This window comes from Thamnophis elegans, chromosome Z, assembly GCF_009769535.1.
Source record: "Thamnophis elegans isolate rThaEle1 chromosome Z, rThaEle1.pri, whole genome shotgun sequence".
Classification (NCBI taxonomy): Eukaryota; Metazoa; Chordata; class Lepidosauria; order Squamata; family Colubridae; genus Thamnophis; species Thamnophis elegans.
The window spans coordinates 6,204,560-6,226,981 of record NC_045558.1 but is presented as its reverse complement, the minus strand read 5'-3'; the positions used below and the strand labels follow the sequence as shown (position 1 = coordinate 6,226,981).

Below are 22,422 nucleotides of genomic sequence, written 5' to 3'. Positions count from 1 at the left end.
GTATTTTGTTTTTTATGTTCCCCTTTTCCCCCCCTTGAATTGTTCGCCGCCCTGAGTCCTCCCGGAGAAGGGCGGCATACAAATAATAAAATTCTATTCTATTCTATTCTATCCTTATACCTGTCATCTCGTGCATGTTTGACCAACTAAATAAATAAATAAAATTTCACATTCCTCCACATCCTACACTGAGGATGGGCATCAGGCCTTACAGCATTCCTCTCTGTTGGGACTTCTCTATCTCATCTGCATACAGACAGTCCTCGACATACAACCATTTGCTTAGTGATCGCTTGAAGTTACATAGCACTAAAAAAAGTGCTTACAAGTGTTTTTTCGCACAACCGTTGACGCATTTCTCCTATGCATACAGATAGTCTCCGACTTACAGCAATTCACTCGGGGACCATTCAAAGTTACAAAAGCACTGGGGGAAAACAGTGGCTTATGGCCCTTGCAGCATCCCCATGGTTGTGTGTGTGATTTACATCCGGATGCTTGACAACTGAGTCACATTTATGACGGTTGCTGTTTCCCCGGGGTGTCATGTAATCCGCTTCCCACAAGCAAAGTCAGTTGGGAAACAGGTTCACTTAACAAGCAGGTTACTAATTCAACAACCGCAGCCGTTGTCCTTCGCAACTGTGGCAAGAAAGGTTGTAAAAATTCACTTAACAACCGTCTCGCTTAGCAGCAGGAATTTTGGGCTCAGTTGTGGTCATAAGTTGAGGGTCACTTGTATCCCAATCAGTATCCCTCTCTGCTGGGGCTTCTCCTGTTTCTGATCCACCTAGCTCACTTCTCATGTTTTCCTCCATCGGGATAAGCCAATGTTCCAACGTCACAACTGTATTTTCCTGAATCTCAAAGGTCTCCAGTTTCCAGGCAGAGTCTTCTACATTCTTCGTGGTCTTCCTTCAGAAGTCTTTCTCTGCAGCCCTCTGATGACGATGCCTGGCTTTCATCCATGGTGGATGAAACTGGTCCCTGCAGCCTTCTTCTCCCCTTTCTCTCTGATAAACAGTGCCGCACACCAGGGGTAGGTTTCTCGCCCCGTTCCAACCGGTTCGGTTGGAACGGGGCCGGCGGTGTCCTCGTGCACACGCGCGGTGCACGCATGCGTACTAGCGCCTGCGCAACGCTCCAGCTGCTCCTGGACGATCGCGCAGGCGCTGTATGTGTCCTGCGCATGCGTGGAAGCGCAGAACTCGTCAAAACCGGGTAAGGACCGCGGGCGGGCGCGCCCTTCGCCGTTCCTGGAAGTTACTTACTTCCAGGTTCGGCAACCAACCGGTTCGCAGGGACCGCCGCGAACCAGTTGCAACTCACCCCTGCCGCATACCCAAAACACCACTTTTTCTGGTCCAATCAATCACTTTCGAGCTGGAAGGGACCTTGGAGGTCTTCTAGTCCAACCCTGTCCTCAAGCAGAGAGACCCTATATCATTTCAGATAGGCTGTCCAGTCTTTTCTTGAAAGCCTCCAGTGATGGAGCACCCACAGCTTCTGGAGACAAGTTCTGTTCCACTGTTTAATTGTTCTCGCTGTTAGGAAGTTTCTCCTTAATTCCAGGTTGCTCCTCTCCTTGATTAATTTCCATCCGTTGTTTCTTCTCCTGCCTACAAGTGCTTTGGAAAATAAGTTGGAAACCCCCCCGCCTCTTTTTTACCGCAGCCCCCCAACTAATGGAATACTATCATTTCCCTTCTAGTTCTTTTTTCTAGAATAGCCTTACCCAGTTCCTTCAATCGTTCTTCATATGTCTTCGTCTCCAGCCCAGTGGTGAAATTTTTTTACTACCAGTTCTGTGGGCATGGCATGGTGTGGCTTGGTGGGCGGGGAAGGATACTGGGGAAGGATGCTGCAAAATCTCCATTCCCTCCCCACTCCAGGGGAAGGATGCTGCAAAATCTCCATTCCCTCCCCACTTCAGGGGAAAGTTACTGCAAAATCTCCATTCCCTCCCCACTCCAGGGGAAGGATACTGCAAAATCTCCATTCCCTCCCCACTCCAGGGGAAGGATGCTGCAAAATCTCCATTCCCTCCCCACTTCAGGGGAAAGTTACTGCAAAATCTCCATTCCCTCCCCACTTCAGGGGAAAGTTACTGCAAAATCTCCATTCCCTCCCCACTTCAGGGGAAAGTTACTGCAAAATCTCCATTCCCTCCCCACTCCAGGGGAAGGATGCTGCAAAATCTCCATTCCCTCCCCACTCCAGGGGAAGGATGCTGCAAAATCTCCATTCCCTCCCCACTCCAGGGGAAGGATGCTGCAAAATCTCCATTCCCTCCCCACTTCAGGGGAAAGTTACTGCAAAATCTCCATTCCCTCCCCACTTCAGGGGAAAGTTACTGCAAAATCTCCATTCCCTCCCCACTCCAGGGGAAGGATGCTGCAAAATCTCCATTCCCTCCCCACTCCAGGGGAAGGATACTGCAAAATCTCCATTCCCTCCCCACTTCAGGGGAAAGTTACTGCAAAATCTCCATTCCCTCCCCACTCCAGGGGAAGGATGCTGCAAAATCTCCATTCCCTCCCCACTCCAGGGGAAGGATGCTGCAAAATCTCCATTCCCTCCCCACTCCAGGGGAAGGATACCACAAAATCCCCATTCCTCCCCACTCTAGGGGAAGGATACTGCAAAATCTCCATTCCCTCCCCACTCCAGGGGAAGGATACTGCAAAATCTCCATTCCCTCCCTACTCCAGGGGAAAGTTACTGCAAAATCTCCATTCCCTCCCCACTTCAGGGGAAAGTTACTGCAAAATCTCCATTCCCTCCCCACTCCAGGGGAAGGATGCTGCAAAATCTCCATTCCCTCCCCACTTCAGGGGAAGGATACTGCAAAATCTCCATTCCCTCCCCACTCCAGGGGAAAGTTACTGCAAAATCTCCATTCCCTCCCCACTTCAGGGGAAAGTTACTGCAAAATCTCCATTCCCTCCCCACTCCAGGGGAAAGTTACTGCAAAATCTCCATTCCCTCCCTACTCCAGGGGAAAGTTACTGCAAAATCTCCATTCCCTCCCCACTCTAGGGGAAAGTTACTGCAAAATCTCCATTCCCTCCCCACTCTAAGGGAAGGATACCACAAAATCCCCATTCCTCCCCACTCTAGGGGAAGGATACTGCAAAATCTCCATTCCCTCCCCACTCCAGGGGAAAGTTACTGCAAAATCTCCATTCCCTCCCCACTCCAGGGGAAGGATGCTGCAAAATCTCCATTCCCTCCCCACTCCAGGGGAAGGATACTGCAAAATCTCCATTCCCTCCCCACTTCAGGGGAAAGTTACTGCAAAATCTCCATTCCCTCCCCACTCCAGGGGAAGGATGCTGCAAAATCTCCATTCCCTCCCCACTTCAGGGGAAGGATACTGCAAAATCTCCATTCCCTCCCCACTCCAGGGGAAAGTTACTGCAAAATCTCCATTCCCTCCCCACTTCAGGGGAAAGTTACTGCAAAATCTCCATTCCCTCCCCACTCCAGGGGAAGGATGCTGCAAAATCTCCATTCCCTCCCCACTTCAGGGGAAGGATACTGCAAAATCTCCATTCCCTCCCCACTCCAGGGGAAAGTTACTGCAAAATCTCCATTCCCTCCCCACTTCAGGGGAAAGTTACTGCAAAATCTCCATTCCCTCCCCACTCCAGGGGAAAGTTACTGCAAAATCTCCATTCCCTCCCCACTCTAGGGGAAAGTTACTGCAAAATCTCCATTCCCTCCCCACTCTAAGGGAAGGATACCACAAAATCCCCATTCCTCCCCACTCTAGGGGAAGGATACTGCAAAATCTCCATTCCCTCCCCACTCCAGGGGAAAGTTACTGCAAAATCTCCATTCCCTCCCCACTCCAGGGGAAGGATGCTGCAAAATCTCCATTCCCTCCCCACTCCAGGGGAAGGATACTGCAAAATCTCCATTCCCTCCCCACTTCAGGGGAAAGTTACTGCAAAATCTCCATTCCCTCCCCACTCCAGGGGAAGGATGCTGCAAAATCTCCATTCCCTCCCCACTTCAGGGGAAAGTTACTGCAAAATCTCCATTCCCTCCCCACTCCAGGGGAAGGATGCTGCAAAATCTCCATTCCCTCCCCACTTCAGGGGAAGGATGCTGCAAAATCTCCATTCCCTCCCCACTCCAGGGGAAGGATACTGCAAAATCTCCATTCCCTCCCCACTTCAGGGGAAAGTTACTGCAAAATCTCCATTCCCTCCCCACTCCAGGGGAAGGATGCTGCAAAATCTCCATTCCCTCCCCACTTCAGGGGAAAGTTACTGCAAAATCTCCATTCCCTCCCCACTTCAGGGGAAAGTTACTGCAAAATCTCCATTCCCTCCCTACTCCAGGGGAAAGTTACTGCAAAATCTCCATTCCCTCCCCACTCTAGGGGAAGGATACTGCAAAATCTCCATTCCCTCCCCACTCCAGGGGAAGGATGCTGCAAAATCTCCATTCCCTCCCTACTCCAGGGGAAAGTTACTGCAAAATCTCCATTCCCTCCCCACTCTAAGGGAAGGATACTGCAAAATCTCCATTCCCTCCCTACTCCAGGGGAAGGATACTGCAAAATCTCCATTCCCTCCCCACTCTGGGGCCAGCCAGAGGTGGCATTTGCCGGTTCTCCAAACTACTCAAATTTTCTGCTACCGGTTCTCCGAACTACTCAAAATATCCGCTACCGGTTCTCCAGGACCTGTCAGAACCTGCTGGATTTCACCCCTGCTCCAGGCCTTTAATCATCTTATTTGCTGTTCTCTGCATTTTTTTTTTCCCAAAGTCTCAAACATCTTTTTTTGTAATGTGAAAATCCCACAGGATTCCCCCCTCCCTCCCTCCGCAAACCCCATAACCGACATCCAAGCAGAATAGGGATGAAATGAGGATTGCAGTGTGGTGCACCATTCTTACGGAATTAGATTGCGAAAACTCCTAATCTGTGTTTCTGTTCACATCTAACAAGCACAGGCACAGATTCTCAGGAGTGAAATCTGGCTGGGTTTTGGTGTTGTTCAGCCAGAGGGAAGTTATTTTCTGCGGTTGAGCTGCACTTCTTTGGCTGGTGTTGGGCAGAGGCAGCTGAATTTTCCTTGCTTGGTTAAAAATAACCACTGCCTCCAGAAGCAAGAACCTGTTAGAAACTTGTCAAAGTTTTTTAGTTGTGGATCCTCAAGGACGGAATATTTCCCACTTTAATCCGGTGTCACTCAATGTTGGCAAGTTTAAGATGGGTGGACTTCAACTCCCAGAATTCCCCAGCCAGCTATGCTGGCTGGGAAATTCTGGGAGTTGAAGTCCACCCATCTTAAACTTGAGAAAGCTGAGAAATACCAATTTAAATTACATATCTGTTTTCCAAAATATCGTTCTTCAGATGACTTCAACTACAGCTTTCATCAACTTTGATCAGAGGCTCATAGGTTCTGTAGTCCAGAACTTCTGCAGGAAAAAAAAGGACTATAGTTATATTTCTGATTCAAACTTTGTTCCTAGTCTTTAACTATTAGGACTCCCCCCACCCCCCCACAATATCACAGATTTTCCAAGCATGTGTATCGGTCAAAGGTGCATATTTCCCTTTTCCTTCTTTGGACTTTGAGTTCATAATTTTGAAGGATTATTCCTTGTCCAAAAACTTGACAGGTCCTTGATGTACTCAGAGGACATTTGGCGTTACATACCCAAGTTATTTATTAATGAAAAACCTTTCAGTCACTGGAATCTCTGAAGTGTTTATTTTTTGCAGCGGGAGAGATCAAGTGATTCAGCATCAAAGAAAAAGTAATTTGGCTGTTTATTTTGCCAACACACTTATATATGATTTTTTTTTTGAAAGTTGCAAATGCTAAAAAGAGAAGCCAAATAAAAGCAGAGAAGAGATCATCCCATTGCAAAATCCAATTTTTGGGATTAAATTTGAGGAAATGTTGCAGACCAGAGTTTGCTTGCATTTTTATTTATTTTTATCCTGCCTTTTTTTAAAAAAGAGAAATAAATCAAAGTGGTGAATACTACTACTATACTACTACTACTATATACTACTATCTAATACTCCTTCCTTTTCCTATTTTCCACACAACAACCAGGGGTGAGTTCTTGCTTCTGTTACTGCTGGTTGGCTCAGAGGCGCACTGCAGGCGTGCATGTGCTTCATGCACGCGTGTGCTTGATGGGCGTGCATGCTTGATGATGTGCGCTATGCGGGCATGTACATCAGTAAAAAAATTGCTTCTGCACAGGCACAAGAAGCAAAAAAAAAAACAAGATGGCAGAACCTATGGCCCCCACCAATAGAACCAGTTCGGGGATGTGAACGGATGAGTTACTACCTCAGAGCCGAGATGGCGCAGTGGTTAGAGTGCAGTACTGCAGGCCACTTCAGCTGACTGTTAGCTGCAGTTCGGCAGTTCAAATCTCACCGGCTCAGGGTTGACTCAGCCTTCCATCCTTCCGAGGTGGGTAAAATGAGGACCCGGATTGTTGTTGGGGGCGATATGCTGACTCTGTAAACCGCTTAGAGAGGGCTGAAAGCCCTATGGAGCGGTATATAAGTCTAACTCCTATTGCTATTGCTACCTACTTGGCCAAACTGGTAGGAACCCACCTCTGACAACAACCCTGCAAGGTCATGCTTAAGGCAGGACTAGAACTCAACGTATCCTGGTGATTGGCCCAAAGTCACCTAGCCAACTTTCACCCCAGAGGCAGGACTGAAACTCACCATCCCTTCTCAACCAGCCATTCTACAATAAACTTTCCTAAGAGACCTCAACACTGTGGAAATTGCCACCACGCACAACTTACGAGGACTTGTCCATCCATTACCACAAAAGGGAGGCAAAAAACGAATTCCTTCCAGACCTAATGAGATAGACAAAGATGATCCCAGGATGCAGTAAAAAAAAAAGACCAGATAGCTGCCACACCAAGTAATCAATTCTCTTCATATTTTTTGATACGTGATGCACATCAAGTGTGAAATTCATAAAAAAACAAAAAAACAGATTAACAAAATAACAGCGTTGGAAGGGACTTTGGAGGTCTTCTAGTCCAACCCCGTGCTCAAGCAGGAAACTCTTTACCATTTCAAATGGTTGTCCAACATCTTCTTAAAGACTTCCAGTGTTGGGGCATTCACAACTTCTGGAGGCAACTTCTGTTCCACTGATTAATTGTTCTGACTGTCAGGAAATTTCTCCGCAGTTCTAAGTTGCTTCTCTCCTTGATTAGTTTCCACCCATTGCTTCTTGTTCTACACTCAGGTACTTTGGATAATATCATATCATATCATGTCATGTCATATCATATCATATATCTTATCATAGTAGAGCAGAGTACATAGTAGAGTGTAGCAGAATAGAATAGAATAAACAGAGTTGGAAGGGACCTTGGAGGTTTTCTAGTCCAACCCCCTGCGTAGACAGGAAACCCTATACTGTTTCAGACAAATGGCTATCCAACATCTTCTTAAAGTCTTCCAGTGTTGGAGCATTCACAATTTCTGGAGGCAACTTCTGTTCCACTGATTAATTGTTCTAACTGTTAGGAAATTTCTCCTCGGTTCTAAGTTGCTTCTCTCCTTGATTAGTTTCCACCCATTGCTTCTTGTCCTGCCCTCAGGTGCCTTGGAGAATAGCCTGACTCACTCTTCTTTGGGGCAGCCCCCTGAGATATCGGAAGACTTCAATCATGTCACCCCTGGTCCTTCTTTTCATTAAACTAGCATGCCCATTTTGACTTTTTTTGCCTCCTCCCCTGAAGGTAGATTTCGAGTTTTCTGATTCTGCTCTGCGCCTGCAAAGAGATTTCCCTGCAGGATGGAGGAAGGTTCTATTGCTCCTGGAAGCGATGAAGCAGAAAACCAGTTTGTGTTTCAAGGTGAACTTTTCCTTGTGTGGGTGACATTCCACTTGCCACAATAATCACCTTTTCTTTGTCCTTTCAGCCCCACCCAGTTATCTTACATTTCTTGAGAAAGTGTGTGTTTGTTTTTGGGGTGAATTTTGGAAAGCTTTTAATTATGGCGAACATATTGCAGTTCCTCCCCTTCAGTTACTTATTTGTTATCTGGCATGTAGGTGCCAGTTTTTAACTATTATTAACCTTGATATTCGTAACTACCACTTCCTAGGCAATCAGAAAAATTAATCAGTGGAACGACTTGCCTCCAGAAGTTTTGGGTGCTTCAACACTGGAAGTTTTAAAGAAGAGATTGCACAACCACTAATCAAAAATAGTGTAGCAAAGACTTCCAAGGTCCCTTCCAACTCTGTTTTATTCTATTACAACTATTCGTTTAGTAACCATTCCAAGTTATAACGGCACTGAAAAATGTGACTCGTGACCGTGTTCCACATTTATGACCAGGAACAAGTGATCAGAATTTGGATGCTTAGCAACTGACTCATATTTATGACGGTTGCAGTGTCCTGGGGTCATATGCAGTGGTGGGTTGCTAACCCGTTTATTACTGGTTCACTCGTGCTCCCCCATTCATTCACACACACACACACACACACACATGCAACGTTTCTGTGCAGAACCATCAGGGTGGGTGGGCGGAGCCTCCCACTGCCGCCACTACTGGTTCGGTCAAACCGGGCCGAACCGGCAGCAACCCACCGCTCTGCCCGCGTAAATTTTCTTTTGCAACCTCCTGATGAGCAAAATCAGTGGGGAAGCCACCCTTGCTTAACAATTGTGTTACGAACTTAACAACAGCAATGATTCACTTAACAACTCTGGCAAGAAAGGTCGTAAAATGGGGCAAAACTCACTTAAAGACCACCTTGCTTAGCAATGTTCCAGTTGTGGCTGTGAGTCAAGATACTTGGTGATTATGCCGGTTCTCCCTTTCTTTCTTTTTACTCTTTGGAAAAATAGGGAGGGTCCCTTCTGAAATGTCGCATTCGGTGGGACGGTTTTACATGCTGGTTGTCCTTGTTCTCCCTCTACCGTCTCCCAAGGACACTCTATTTCTATTTCTATTTATTGAATTTATAGGCCGCCCAATCCCGGAGGACTCCGGGCGGCTTACAGAAATAAGAAATATTAAGAAAAGATTAAAAGATTAAGATTAAAACAAATAAGACACAGCAGATTAAGAAACACAGCATGCACCCAGTCGAAGCGGGGCTGGACCTCAATCAAGAGGTCAACAGCCCCAGGCCTGCCGGACATACTATTACAAACCTGGATGCATTATAGATAGGGGAGGTTGCTGCTGGCTTTACAACCAGTTCGCAACTGACGCGCAACTCGAGCGTGCACTGTTCAGTGTAAATTGTTCTTCGCACAAGCGCAGAACAATTTACAGTGAACTGCGCACGTTCAGTCACTGAAATCCAAAATAGCAGCGGCCATGCAGCACCGAGGTTAGCAGTTTGGGGGCATGGCCAACCTGAGTCGCTGACAGTTCTGCGACACAGGCCTGACTTACACTACCGGTTTTGGCCGAAGTGGGCCGGAACGGCAGCAACCCACCTCTGATTACAGATGACTTCTAATGCGTTGAGCCAGGGGTGGGTTGCTCCTTGCATTACTGCCTATTCCGTGAGCGCAAAAATTCTGCCCGTGCATGCTTGCTTTGCTCGCGCACACACCAAACGTGCGTTCCGCACTAGTGTGCATCTGCAAAAAAAATAGGCCTGCGCATGCTCAAAACGTTTAAAAAAGAAAAAAAATACATTTATGCAATTACAATTGTTCTGCGCATGCGCAGAACTGAAAATCAAGGTGGTGGCTGCGTAGGAGAACCGGTTTGGCGGCGTGGAAGGCCTAGGTCGCTGCCGGCTCCAGAAACTCAGGCTGCCAAATCAGCTGAACCGGGCCGAACCGTAGGAACCCACCTCTGGTCTGAGAAAGATTAACTGGCCTAAAATTACCTAGCTGGCTTTAATGCCTAAGGCGGGACTAGAACTCACCGTCTCCTGGTGATTTGCCCAGAGTCACCCAGCTGGCTTTCCTGCCTAAGGCAGGGCTTAAACTCATGGTCACTTACTATCCAGCCTGGTGCCTTAACTACTAGACCAACCTGGTACAATTTATACAATAGCAGAGTTGAAAGGGACCTTGGAGGTCTTCTAGTCCAACCCCCTGCCTAGACAGGAAACCCTATACCGTTCCAGACAAATGGCTATCCAGCATTTTCTTAAAGACTTCCAGTGTTGGGGCATTCACAACTTCTGGAGGCAAATTCTGTGCCACTGATTCATTGTTGATGGATATTCCTACTTCCAGGTCCTGTTCAGAGGACCAATTCTCACCCGTGAGGGATGTTGGCCTCCCTCCTTTTAGAAAAGACTCCGGTATCAAGAAAAGACCATGTGGCCTCAATCCCAGCTGACCGAAGGCTTCTGAACTCATTCAGCTGGACATGATTATGACTGTCGGTCACCTCCGCCAAGAACTTCAATTCCGAAAGGACTGTGTGTCTCTGTAAAAATATAGTTTTCTCTAAAAATAATTAGACGTTAGTTATTTGAATGGGCTGGGTGCCAGATGGAAATCATGAGGCGGGAGATCAAAAAAGTTCCTATTTTAGCCCTTTGTCTGGTAGTAATTGAACGTTCCTCTCATGTTGCCCTAACCTGCATTTCTTTCTCTTTTTTTTCCCCAAGGTGCATAGGAAAAACAATATTTTTCTCAGAAAAAAATACAGAATCTGTATCATGTTTTTGGCAGGTTTTTCGCCTCCCCTTCTTCTCCAGTTTTGGAAATAGTTAGGCAATTGCCTTTTTTTTTCTATGTTACTTTTGTGTTTGTGTCCGTGTGGCAATTTTGCAAGCTGAGGATTATGTCTCTCCCGCTGAGTGGTTCTTCAAATATTCTTTGCATGCAGAAATGGATTTTTTTTTCATAGCTGCTGGAAGGAAAATGGGCTAGGAAGCTCTGATTAGAGATATTGTATATTCATTCTTGGTGCCAATTCATTTGAAGCTGGGAAAAAGAGTGTCTTGTCACTGCCACTAGGTGGTGCTAACACAACATTAAGACTTGTGGACTTCAATTCCCAGAATTCTCCGGCCAGCTATGGAGAATTCTGGGAGTTGAAGTCCACAAGTCTTAAAGTTGCCAAGTTTGAACAAGTGGAACTCCAATGCAGGTATGGTAGTCCTTGACTTACAACACTTTGTTTAGCGACCGTCCAAAGTTACAACGGCACTGAAAAAAGCACCTCTCCACCATCATGTTATCAAAATTCAGAATGCTTACCAAACTGGTTCATGAGAGAGAGAGAGGGGGGGGGGAGAGAGAGAGAGAGAGAGAGAGAGAGAGAGAGAGAGAGAGAGAGAGAGAGAGAGAGAGAGAAAGGGAGAGAAAGGGAGAGAGAGAGAGAGACGTGATCCCCTTTTGCGAACTTCTAACAAGCAAACTCAATGGGGGGGGAACAGATTCACTTTACAACCGTGTTAGTAATTTAACACATGCAATGATTCACTTTAACAACTGTGGCAAGTAAGGTTGTAAAATGAGGCAAAACTTAAACATCCCACTTAACAACTGAAATTTTAGGCTCGATGGTGGGTGTAAGTCAAGGACTACCTTTTACCTGTATTTTAATCTCTTTCTCGTCCCCCACCCCCCCACCCCCAAATCCCCACAGCATGTAAAGACGTTATCATAAATGGTGGTATCATAAAAGATAAACTACCTGGGGCAACTCACGTTGCAGCCGTGGTCGAAAGGGCCCAGCACAGGTGATATACTACCTGAGACTTCTCAGGAAACAACAACCGAATGAAAAGTTGCTGGTGACTTTCTATTGCTGCACCATAGGGAGTATTTTAACTTGCTGCACCTGTGTATCAGTGGTGAGTTCCTACCGGTTCGGCTGAACTGGTAGTGGTTTGGTAGCCTGGGTTGCTGAAACCGGCAGCAACCCAGGCCGGCCACGCCCCTGAACCTGTTTACTGGTGGAAGTGCCTTCTTGTTTCTCAGTTGTGTGCATGGTCAGAACAATTTTAAATGCATTGTGCATGCGTGCGGAGAGCACGCATCAAGCGTGCATGCCTTAAGTGGACACCAGAGCCAATCAGCAGTAGTGCCTGCCGGAACCCACCACTGCTGTGTCTGGTTTGCCAATTGCACCGTGGCAGATAGGACAGAGCTCCAGAGGGTTAAACGTCATTGCCCAGAGCATCATGGGTTGCCCTCTCCCCTCTTTGGAAGAGCTTTATAGCTCCCGCTGGCTTAAGAAAGTGCAAAACATTATTAAAGATCCCTCTCATCCTGGGCACCCTTTTTTTTGAACTATTACCATCTGGCAGACGGTACAGGATAACAAAAACAAGGACGAACAGGGTGAAAAACAGCTTCTATCCCAGGGCAGTAACTATATTGAATTCTATGGTAGAGAGCACTATCGGGTTTTCAATTTCAATTATATAAAAAGTAAAGAATGTATGTTTGTGTTTTTATTTTTATAGTTAAAATGTACACTGAAACAGTGGTGAAATTCATTTTTTTTTTACTACCGGTTCTGTGGGCGTGGCTTGGTGGGCATGGCAGGGGAAGGATACTGCAAAATCCCCATTCCTTCCCCACTCTGGGTCCAGCCCAGGGGTGGGTTTCAACCGGTTCGCGGCGGTCCCTGCGAACCGGTTGGTCGGCGAACCCGGAAGTAAGTAACTTCCGGGAACGGCGAAGGGCCCACCTGCCCGCCCGCGCTCCTTACCCGGTTTTGACGAGTTCTGCGCTTCCACGCATGCGCAGGATGCATACAGCGCCTGCGCAATCCTCCAGGAGCAGCTGGAGCATTGCGCAGACACTAGTACGCATGTGTGCACTGCGCGTGTGCACGAGGACGCCGCCGGCCCCGTTCCGACCAAACCGGTTGGAACGGGGCGAGAAACCCACCCCTGGTCCAGCCAGAGGTGGTATTTGCCGGTTCTCCAAACTATTCAAAATTTCCGCTACCGACTCTCTAGAACCTGTCAGAACCTGCTGGATTTCACCCCTGCGTTTAATTTCGTTGTACGAGGTGCAATGACAATTAACTAACCTAAACATAAGCATTCTAGATTTGAGCTACGTGCTAAGCACATCTATGTTCTCACACCTTTGAAGGGCAGGGCACAGCTGATCCCGTGACGATGTTCAGATGGATTTCATCAGCCGAAATTTGAAACCCTTGAACTGAAATATAAGAAAAGAGTACAATTGGAAGGATTTATTGCAAATGTCAATTTTCAGGAAGAAGAGGATAAAATGCAGGAGTTGTTTAGTTTGAGGTTTAGTGTGTACAATGAAAACTCCCACGGTGTAGTAGAATAAAACAATAGATGACAGAGAATCAAAAATGTTGTTTTTAATGCAGTTCTGCTTCAGGGAAAGGGCCCAAATCTGAATTTAAAATCTAAAGTCTATCCTCTCCATTTTGAAGATGATTGATTATCAGCAGATATTCCCAAGATTTACACTGGAGTAGGGCTGCAGGGTCAGTTACAGGGCCTGCGGGCAAAGATAGGAATTTGGCAGGTTCTTATATTCTGTGGAATTTAGATCTAAAGCAGCAAGCCGCTAGTCTTCATTAAGGTAGTGCATGATGGGAAAGAGGGTGCTGATGATTTAGCTTTATCGCTTGCCAGCAGATGCAATTTAAACATCAGTATCAGTGGTGAAACATCAGTATCTGTGGGCATGGCTTGGTGGGCGTGGCAGGGGAAGGATACTGCAAAATCCCCATTCCCTCCCCACTCTGGGGCCAGCCAGAGGTGGCATTTGCTGGTTCTCCAAACTACTCAAAATTTCCGCTACCGGTACTTCAGAACCGGTCAGAACCTGCGGAATTGAGCCGAGGTGGCACAGTGGTTAAATGCAGCACTGCAGGCTACTTCAGCTGACTGCAGTTCTGCAGTTCTGCTGTTCAAATCTCACCGGCTCAGGGTTGACTCAGCCTTCCATCCTTCCGAGGTGGGTGAAACGAGGACCCGGATTGTTGTTGGGGGTGATATGCTGACTCTGTAAACTGCTTAGAGAGGGCTGAAAGCCCTATGAAGCGGTATATAAGTCTAACTGCTATTGCTATTGCTAATTTTACCCCTGCATCAATTATTATTTAAATGCTATTCATATTATGCACACATCTGTGAGTTGTATGAGAAACACTTCCAGTGTTTGTTCTTCTGCTGTTCCTTTTCTTTATTTTTTCTTTTGCTTCCCATTTACATTTTCTCTTGTGTTTTGTTAAATAAAGAGGAAAATCTCTTGTTTTTCTTTTGGTCTTTTAATTAGATATACTATTTCATCTCTCTCCTTCCTCCTCTCTCTCTCTCTCTCTCTCTCTCTCTCCCTCCCTCCCTCCCCCCTTCCCTCCCTCCCCCCTTCCCTCCCTCCCTCTCTCTCTCTCTCTCTCTCTCTCTCTCTCTCTCTCCCTCCCTCCCCCCTTCCCTCCCTCCTTCCCTCCCTCCCTTTCCTGTGTCAGGGGAATGCTTTGTCCAGCAGTTGTGCTGAACACACACATTTTTCTCTGGCAAAAAAAGGTGCCCAACTTTCCTTTTTCATCCAGTCTCTTGGAATAGGATTTAGAGGGAGTTATTTTTTATTTTGTTCTATTTCTGAGTGGTGGCGGCCTTGAGTGAGTACAAGAGAGAGATATAAATCAAGGTAATAAAGTAATTAGACCTCCAGGGATCTCCCTGCATAAGGTGCTGTAGTTTCCACAGTTAAAAGGAAAAAAAAAAATTAAAAAGTTGCAGGATTCTTTTTAAAAAAAAACAAACATATTTACCCCTTCTTTGTTTTTTGCAGCTTCATCTAATCAAGGATGGCAGATGCTGAAAGAGAAATGGGCCTCCCTCCGATTGAGCAGAAACCAGGGCTTCAAATATGGACCATCAAGGTAAAATATCATTGCTGTTTTCTACAAAACTAAATTAATTCCAACTGGGGCCATTTAAATCATTTCTGCATTGATTGGCACATCAATGCATTGCCTAGTTTCTACAGGTAGTCCTCAACATAGCTGTTGTCTCGGCAACTGGGGTTAAGTCACAATTTACCCAGAAAAAATGAAATTATGACCTAATTCCAAACCTACAGTGATCACCTGCTCCCCAGCCATGTGACCTCGCTTCGGACATTGACGGTATAGCTGCATTTATGGCCATTTATTGTTTACTGACAAGTCACATGTCTGTGCTTTATGACGGTTTTGCAAAAAAAAAAACCTGGAAGTTAGCTTTTCGCTTATCGACTGCAGCATTCATTTAATAACCAGGGTATTCACTTAATGGTCACCACAAAAAGGTCATAAAATTGGATCGATCAACTAACGACTGTGACAACAGAGGACCATAATGAGCTGTCTCCATTGTGGTTGTATGTCAATGTATGGAAGAGATGAACTACAACAGATGCAGATTTAAGTATAAGAATATTTGCATCCAGTTTTGGTCGCCACGATGTAGAAAAGATGTGGAGACTCTAGAAAGAGTGCAGAGAAGAGCAACAAAGAGGATTAGGGGACTGGAGGCTAAAATGGTTGCAGGAACTGGGTATGTCTAGTTTAATAGAAAGAAGGACTAGGGGTGACATGATAGCAGTGTTCCAATATCTCAGGGGCTGCCACAAAGAAGAGGGAGTCAGGCTATTCTCCAAGGCACCTGAGGGAAGAACAAGAAGCAATGGGTGAAAACTAATCCAGGAGAGAAGCAACTTAGAACTGAGGAGGAATTTCCTGACAGTTAGAACAAATAACCAGTGGAACAGAAGTTCCAGAAGTCGTGAATGCCCCAACACTGGATGCTTTTAAGGAGAGATTGGACAACCAGTTGTCTGAAATCGTATAGGGTCTCCTGCTTGAGCAGGGGGTTGGACTAGAAGACCTCCAAGGTCCCTTCCAGCACTGTTATTATGGGAACATGGGTTGTATTTGTGCAAAGATAAATGATCGAAAAAAATGTAGCTCGTAGTTTCTTCACTACTTAACAAATGCAACCGGTTTTTATACAACACTGTCAGCTAAGCAAACGTTCTTCATTTTGTTTTAAGTCATGTTACACATCCAACTGTGGTTAGGGTTAACTTTAATTTAATGAAATGAATCATAGTGTTGGGAAAGATGGAAAGGAAAAGGAGAAGGGGACGGCAGAGGATGAGCTGTCTATATCAAGGGTCACCAACCTTTCGGACCTCAGGGACCACTAAATTCATAATTTTAAATCCCGTGGACCACTAATATGATTTGCCTAATGACCGGCTGTGTGGGCGTGGCTAGGTGGTCATGTGACTGGGTGGGTGTGGCAAACTCAATGTCACTCACATCGAAGGGCGCCTTGTGGGACTGTACTCGCCCCTCCCCTCCCAGCCCCTCCTCCCCTGCCCACCCGGGCTCCTTAGGGCCCCAAGAGGAAGCCATTGCTGGAGCTAAGCAGCCACCAGGAGAAAGAGTTGGCAAAACAGCTCAGTTCAAATTGGATCTGACCAAGGAGGCTCAGCAGAAGCACCTCACTGAGGACTAGAAGCATAGGCTTTCCAAGCAGGGGAGGGGGGTGCTGTTGTGTTGTAGTCCATGGATTTGCAAGGAGTGAGGCACAACATAGCAAATGAACCACCACAACAAAAACAACCTTGAAGCATTTACTTTGTAGAACCAGATCCAAAATCTTGCCGATCCATATTATCAAAGTCAGTGCCTGGTTTCATACAAGGCTTGGTTAAACTTAAATTTTTAAAAACAAACAACAATGGTTTCATTTTACTTCCTTTTTTTTTTCTTACAAGGGATGATTGCAATGTTTTTTTTTTTTAATGTTTTTATGATGCAAAACATCCAGAGTAGTTTGACATGAGCGGCAAATAAAGTTCATAATAAATAATACATTTTTCTTAAAAAAAAGAAATGTTGCTGAGCTGGCATCCATCCAACTGTAGCTTACTCCACAAATCGTGATTAAGCATACCTGGCTGCTGGGGATTCGTAGGGGTTCGGGAGAACCTCTGGCTACGATTCTGTGCAGTTCGGAGAACTCCCATATCCTACTCCTGGCTGGCCCCGCCCACCCTACCCCGCCCCTCCCAAGAGTCTCCACACGGCCCAGTTTTGGATGCAGGTAAGTGTAGGGCATCCATGGAGGCTCAAGGAAGGTGAAAAATGGGCCTACCAGAAGTTCAGGTCTCCAGAGGGCCTCTGGAGCCTGGGGAGGCCGTTTTCACCCTCCCGGAGGCTCACAAAAAGCCTCCGGAGCCCAGGGAGAACAAAAACACACACACCCTGCTGTGGTGCAGGAGGACAACTAGGCCACGCCCACCATAGCCACACCAACCCAGCAACTGGGCAGAGGACCCCTTGTTAAAACCCTGATACCTGGATTGTGTGAACCAGAGGCAATGCAATTCCTCCAAAACAAGGAAGAGATGTTTGGCCTTGATTAAGATAGGACTGCCTGTTCTTTGCCCCCAATTGGTCAACGATGACCTTGACAAACAAAAAAAAAAGGGGAGGGGAGTATCCGCATTTGCAACCCTCTTGAGACAAAGTTTACAGATGCGGCCAACCTTTAGCCAACAATCTTGTGGCCTATGAGAAACAGCTGATCTTTAGTGGTCTCTTTTGACCAACACGCTTATCCAGTTCAGCAGGTCCTGCGTGAGTTGAAGCAGAAAAACTTCGCCAGGTTAATGAATGAAGCAAAAAAAAAATATCCCTGGATTTTGAAACAAGACTATGCAGCCATGCGCGGAAGTTCTAGGAATATTTAGACATTCGAGAAATTTTCCTGGGGAAAAACGGAGCCAGAGTGAGGCATCCTCAACAAGAAGAAGAAGGCAAACGTACGTGTTCCAGGATAATGTGGCAGGGCCCAATCTGAGTCAATCATGAGGACTAGAAGTTCAGTTTTTCAAGCTTTCAGACTCGTGCTGGAACCCATCCTCAGGGAACTTCCTCTCTGACCAGAATCGGAGCTGGTTCGGACCGGTTTGGGCAAACTGGTAATAGCAACCTGCTCACCCGCCCACCTATTCGCCCCGGCTCTATGCCGTCCTATTTAGCCATGTTTTCTAAGCCACGCGTATGCGTGCAAGCCGCACACGCGAGCAAACCACATGCATGGAAGGCCACACAAACACTCAGAAAGCAAGCGTGCATGGCGAACTGGTAGTAGATTTATGTGAAACCCACGTCTAACCATAAGGTGTGCTTCTGTGTCTGGCGCTATTCTTTGTATGGTGCTCGGTGTGTGTGGCTTTTTAGATGTTGATTGGACTATTGATGGCTGATTATTAAGTTTTGGCTATTGTTTCCTTGTGCTGCCAAGACCTCACCTAAGTATTTCATAAGCTGGTGGCAAATCAGCATTCCTGTTGATTGACAAATGGCCCATTTCCCAGGCTTCGGTCGCTTCCCTGGCTGTTTTTGTGCCTGCTTGTCCAACAATCTTAATAGCTGCAAAATTGAATGTAGATCCTTGTTCATTGCAGTGTGCGTTTGGGTCTCCTCCACCTCTGACTTGCATTCCCAACAAGGTCTAATGGTTTAACTCTACCTCGGAACATGAATAGATTTGCATTCTTTATTTGCAATGCTTGCCTTCAAGTGTTGCATCAAAAGAAGACAAAGTCCTCCTGTTCCTTGTGTAGTTCTTGCAACAACAGAACAACCAAATTGGAAGGGACCTTGGAGACACATCGTTCCCTCTGATTAATTGTCCAAATTGTCAGGAAATTCCTCCTTAGTTCTAGGTTGGTTCCCTCCCTGATTAGTTTCTCATAGAATCTCATATCATGGACATAATCTGTTTCAACAAAATGCTGCTATAGGACACTGCATGGCAAAACAACTAGACACAAAAGTAGTTTTTCCCCTAGTGCCATTACTCTGCTGAAACCCGAATTCCCACCGCATTGTCTTATGCCTAAAGATATTTACCCATATAGTAGGGGGGTGTTGCTATTCTTCTTCTCATCTTTCTCATCTTCTCTCTTCTTCTCTACTATGTTTCCTACTATTTTCTCCTATTGGCATCTTTTGATTTATGACTTGTTGTTTGTATCTGATGATTAATTAGTGTAACTATGATTTATGATCTATGACCTATCACTTTGTTGTTCTGTGTATGTATCACTGAGAGCTTATGCACCAGAGACAAATTCGTCTATTTAATCACATTTGACCAATAAAATATTCTCTTCTCTTTTCTTCCTTTCTTTTCCCTTCCTTCCATCTTCTCTTCTCTTCCATCTTCTCTTCTCTTCCATCTTCTCTTCCCTTCTCTTCCATCTTTTCTTCTCTTCCATCTTCCCTTCCATCTTCTCTTCCATCTTTTCTTCCCTTCCATCTTCTCTTCTCTTCCATCTTCTCTTCTCTTCCATCTTCCCTTCCCTTCCTCTTCTCTTCCATCGTTTCTTCTCTTCCCTCTTCTCTACCCTCTTCCCTTCCATTCTATATACACAGCACATACATAGGGGAATATATATTTTGAGAGCAGGCATCAGAATTTCATTTTTTAATCTGTGCCAGTGTGTACACAGAAAAAGTGGCGCTAAAGTTTATATTATTAATGTAATTATTCAAATTATTTATGCAGCTGTCCATTTCCTTTGTAGCTGTCTGGGTGTGTTTGTTCTTTTTTTAATTATGCATAAGTTCTTTCTTTCTCACCAAAACATTTCTGGTTCTGGCGCCCTATGCTAAACATCATTTTTTTTAAAAAAAATGTTTATGGGAACTCTCTGCCACGTTCAAAAACATCTTGCAAGGACTTCTTGCTTAGCATATGATCTCTTCTCTTTCAGAATATGAAGATGGAGCCTATTCCTGCAAAGGCTTACGGGAGTTTCTTTGAAGGAGATTGCTACATCGTACTAAATGTAAGCTTCCACGGAGAAAGGATAATTGTACAAAATATGTTATTCACTAGAGGAGGGGTCTCCAATCTTGGAAACTTTAAGACTTGTGGGCTTCCATTCCCAGAATCCCCTACCCCAACAGGGCTGGCTGAGGAATTCTGGGAGTTGAAGTCCACAAGTCTTAAAGTTACCAAGATTGGAGACTCCATCTTCCATCCTGCCGAGATTGTTAAAATGAGGATCCAGATTGTTGAGGGTGGGGGGCAATATGCTAGCATTTGTAAACCTCTTAGATAGGGATGTAAATCACTGTGAAGCAGTATATAAGTCTAAGTGCTATTGCTATTGTTTAGAAAATATATCTGTTCTCATTAGTTTTTGCTTTTCTCTCTCTCCTTTAAAGGATAGCAATTAAAGTACTGAAGTGGGCAAGAGGCGATGGATGGATGATTTTTTTTTCTGATATGTTTTTCCTTTTCTCTCTCTCTTTTCTTTTCATAGGTAGGTGACACGATTAGAAATTAGACAGAATAGAAAGAAAAAGCCTTTTAATAAAGGGTGACAGGACTAAAACTAGAATAAGTGATAGAAATAAGAGGAGGGGGAATTAATATTGCATACATTTTTATATAATAAAAGTAATAACAGGAGAAAACATGGAACAATTGAATAATGCTAGATTGCAATCTATTATTATTATTAAAAAACATACATTGAATGTAATAATTACGGTATTTTTGGAGTATAAGACGCACCAAGGTTTTGAAGAGGCAAATTTTTTAAAAAAGGTTTTGCATTCTGCAAACCTCTCAAAATCGGCCCCTTTTTCGCAAAAGCTGTTTTTTTTTAAAGGGCATGAATAGCCTTTAGGAGGTTTGTAGAGTGCTCCTGGGGGGGGGACAAAATTGAGCAAAAAACAGCTCCTTTCCCCTCATTTCTGCCCTCCCCAGCCCCTAGGAGCACTCTGGAAACCTCCTAAAGGCTCCGCATGGCCATTTTGTTGAAGGGGGTGGTGTTTCGGGAGACCAAAAATGCTGTATTCAGTGTATAAGACGCACCCAGATTTTCAGCCTCTTTTTTGAGGAAAAAAGGTGCATCTTATACTCTGAAAAATACGGTATCCTGTTTTCCTGAAAATAAAACCTCCCCAGATAATAAGCCCAATCGGGCTTTTGCACGCGTGTGGTGAAATAAGCCCTCCCTGAAAATATTGCCACACAGCAGCAGCCATGAGGTGACCACACTGGCCACCTCCTTCACCTCAAAAATAATAAGACCTTCCCCAAAATAAAACCAAGTGCTTATTTCGGGGGTCAAAAGAAAATAAGATCTCTGTCTTATTTCCAGGGAAACAGGGTATGATTAACTTTATCAGTTTTACTCGTATTAGAATGTATGACACCCAGGTACCACTCTCTTCATGCATTGATTCGATATATTTGTAAAAAATAAAAAAAATAAAAAACTTGGAAAACAAAATAAATAAATAAAAGTGATTCTTTCTTTTAAATATTCTTTCATTTAAATATGAGCCAGCAATGTGCAGCAACTGCCAAAAAAGCCAACACAGTTCTAGGCTGCGTAAACAGAGGGATAGAATCAAAATCACGTGAAGTGTTAATACCACTTTATAAAGCCTTGGTAAGGCCACACTTGGAATCCTGTATTCAGTTTTGGTCGCCAAGATGTAGAAAAGATGTGGAGACTCTAGAAAGAGTGCAGAGAAGAGCAACAAAGAAGATTAGGGGACTGGAGGCTAAAACATATGAAGAACGGTTGCAGGAACTGGGTATGTCTAGTTTAATAGAAAGAAGGACTAGGGGAAACATGATAGCAGCCTTCCAATATCTCAGGGGTTGCCACAAAGAAGAGGGAGTCAAACTATTCTCCAAGGCACCTGAGGGTAGAACGAGAAGCAATGGGTGGAAACTAATCAAGGAGAGAAGCAACTTAGAACTGAGGAGAAATTTCCTGACAGACTAATTAACCAATGGAACAACTTGCCTCCAGAAGTTGTGAATGCCCCAACACTGGAAGTTTTTAAGAACTGAAATGGTATAGGGTTTCGTGTCTAGGCAGGGGGTTGGACTCGGAGACCTCCAAGGTCCCTTCCAACTCTGTTATTCTATTCTATTCTATTCTATTCTATTCTATTCTTTTTCCGACCCATCCTTCCGGCGCTTGGAAAATAATTTTAACGCCATGCGTGTTCCTTTCCAGAACATAAAGATGCAGCATGGCTTTGCCACTGATCTCCACTTTTGGATCGGGCGCGATGCCACTCAGGACGAGCAAGGGGCTGCGGCTTTCTATGTCACCCAGATGGATGATTCCCTGGGAGGCCGAGCCATTCAGCACCGCGAGGCTCAAGGACACGAATCCGCTGCTTTCAAAAGTTATTTCAAGAAAGGCATCATGTGAGTGTTGCGGAAACTTGTCCATGCGATGAACAACAACAACAACAAAAATCTAACCACCTCCTATCTCTTTTATTTTAGTCTTGTTCAACCATACTCTAATTTGCGTAGTCCTTGACTTATTACCAATTGTTTAGTGACTGTTCGGAGTTACAACAGACCTTCCCTGGCGGGGGGGGGTGTACTTATAACCCAGTTGCAAAGTTTCAACAAC

At 45.2% G+C, this 22,422-nt stretch overlaps 1 protein-coding gene across 1 annotated transcript in view; it reads left to right on the top strand.

Moving 5' to 3' along the window:
* VILL (villin like) overlaps positions 1–22,422 on the top strand; it is a 73,102-nt gene that overhangs the window by 5,862 nt on the left and 44,818 nt on the right. The window contains exons 2-4 of the mRNA XM_032234631.1: positions 14,752–14,842; positions 19,738–19,812; positions 22,012–22,208. Coding sequence (XP_032090522.1) covers positions 14,768–14,842; positions 19,738–19,812; positions 22,012–22,208 — 347 coding nt within the window. The 5' untranslated portion in view covers positions 14,752–14,767. The remainder of the gene's footprint in view (positions 1–14,751; positions 14,843–19,737; positions 19,813–22,011; positions 22,209–22,422) is intronic.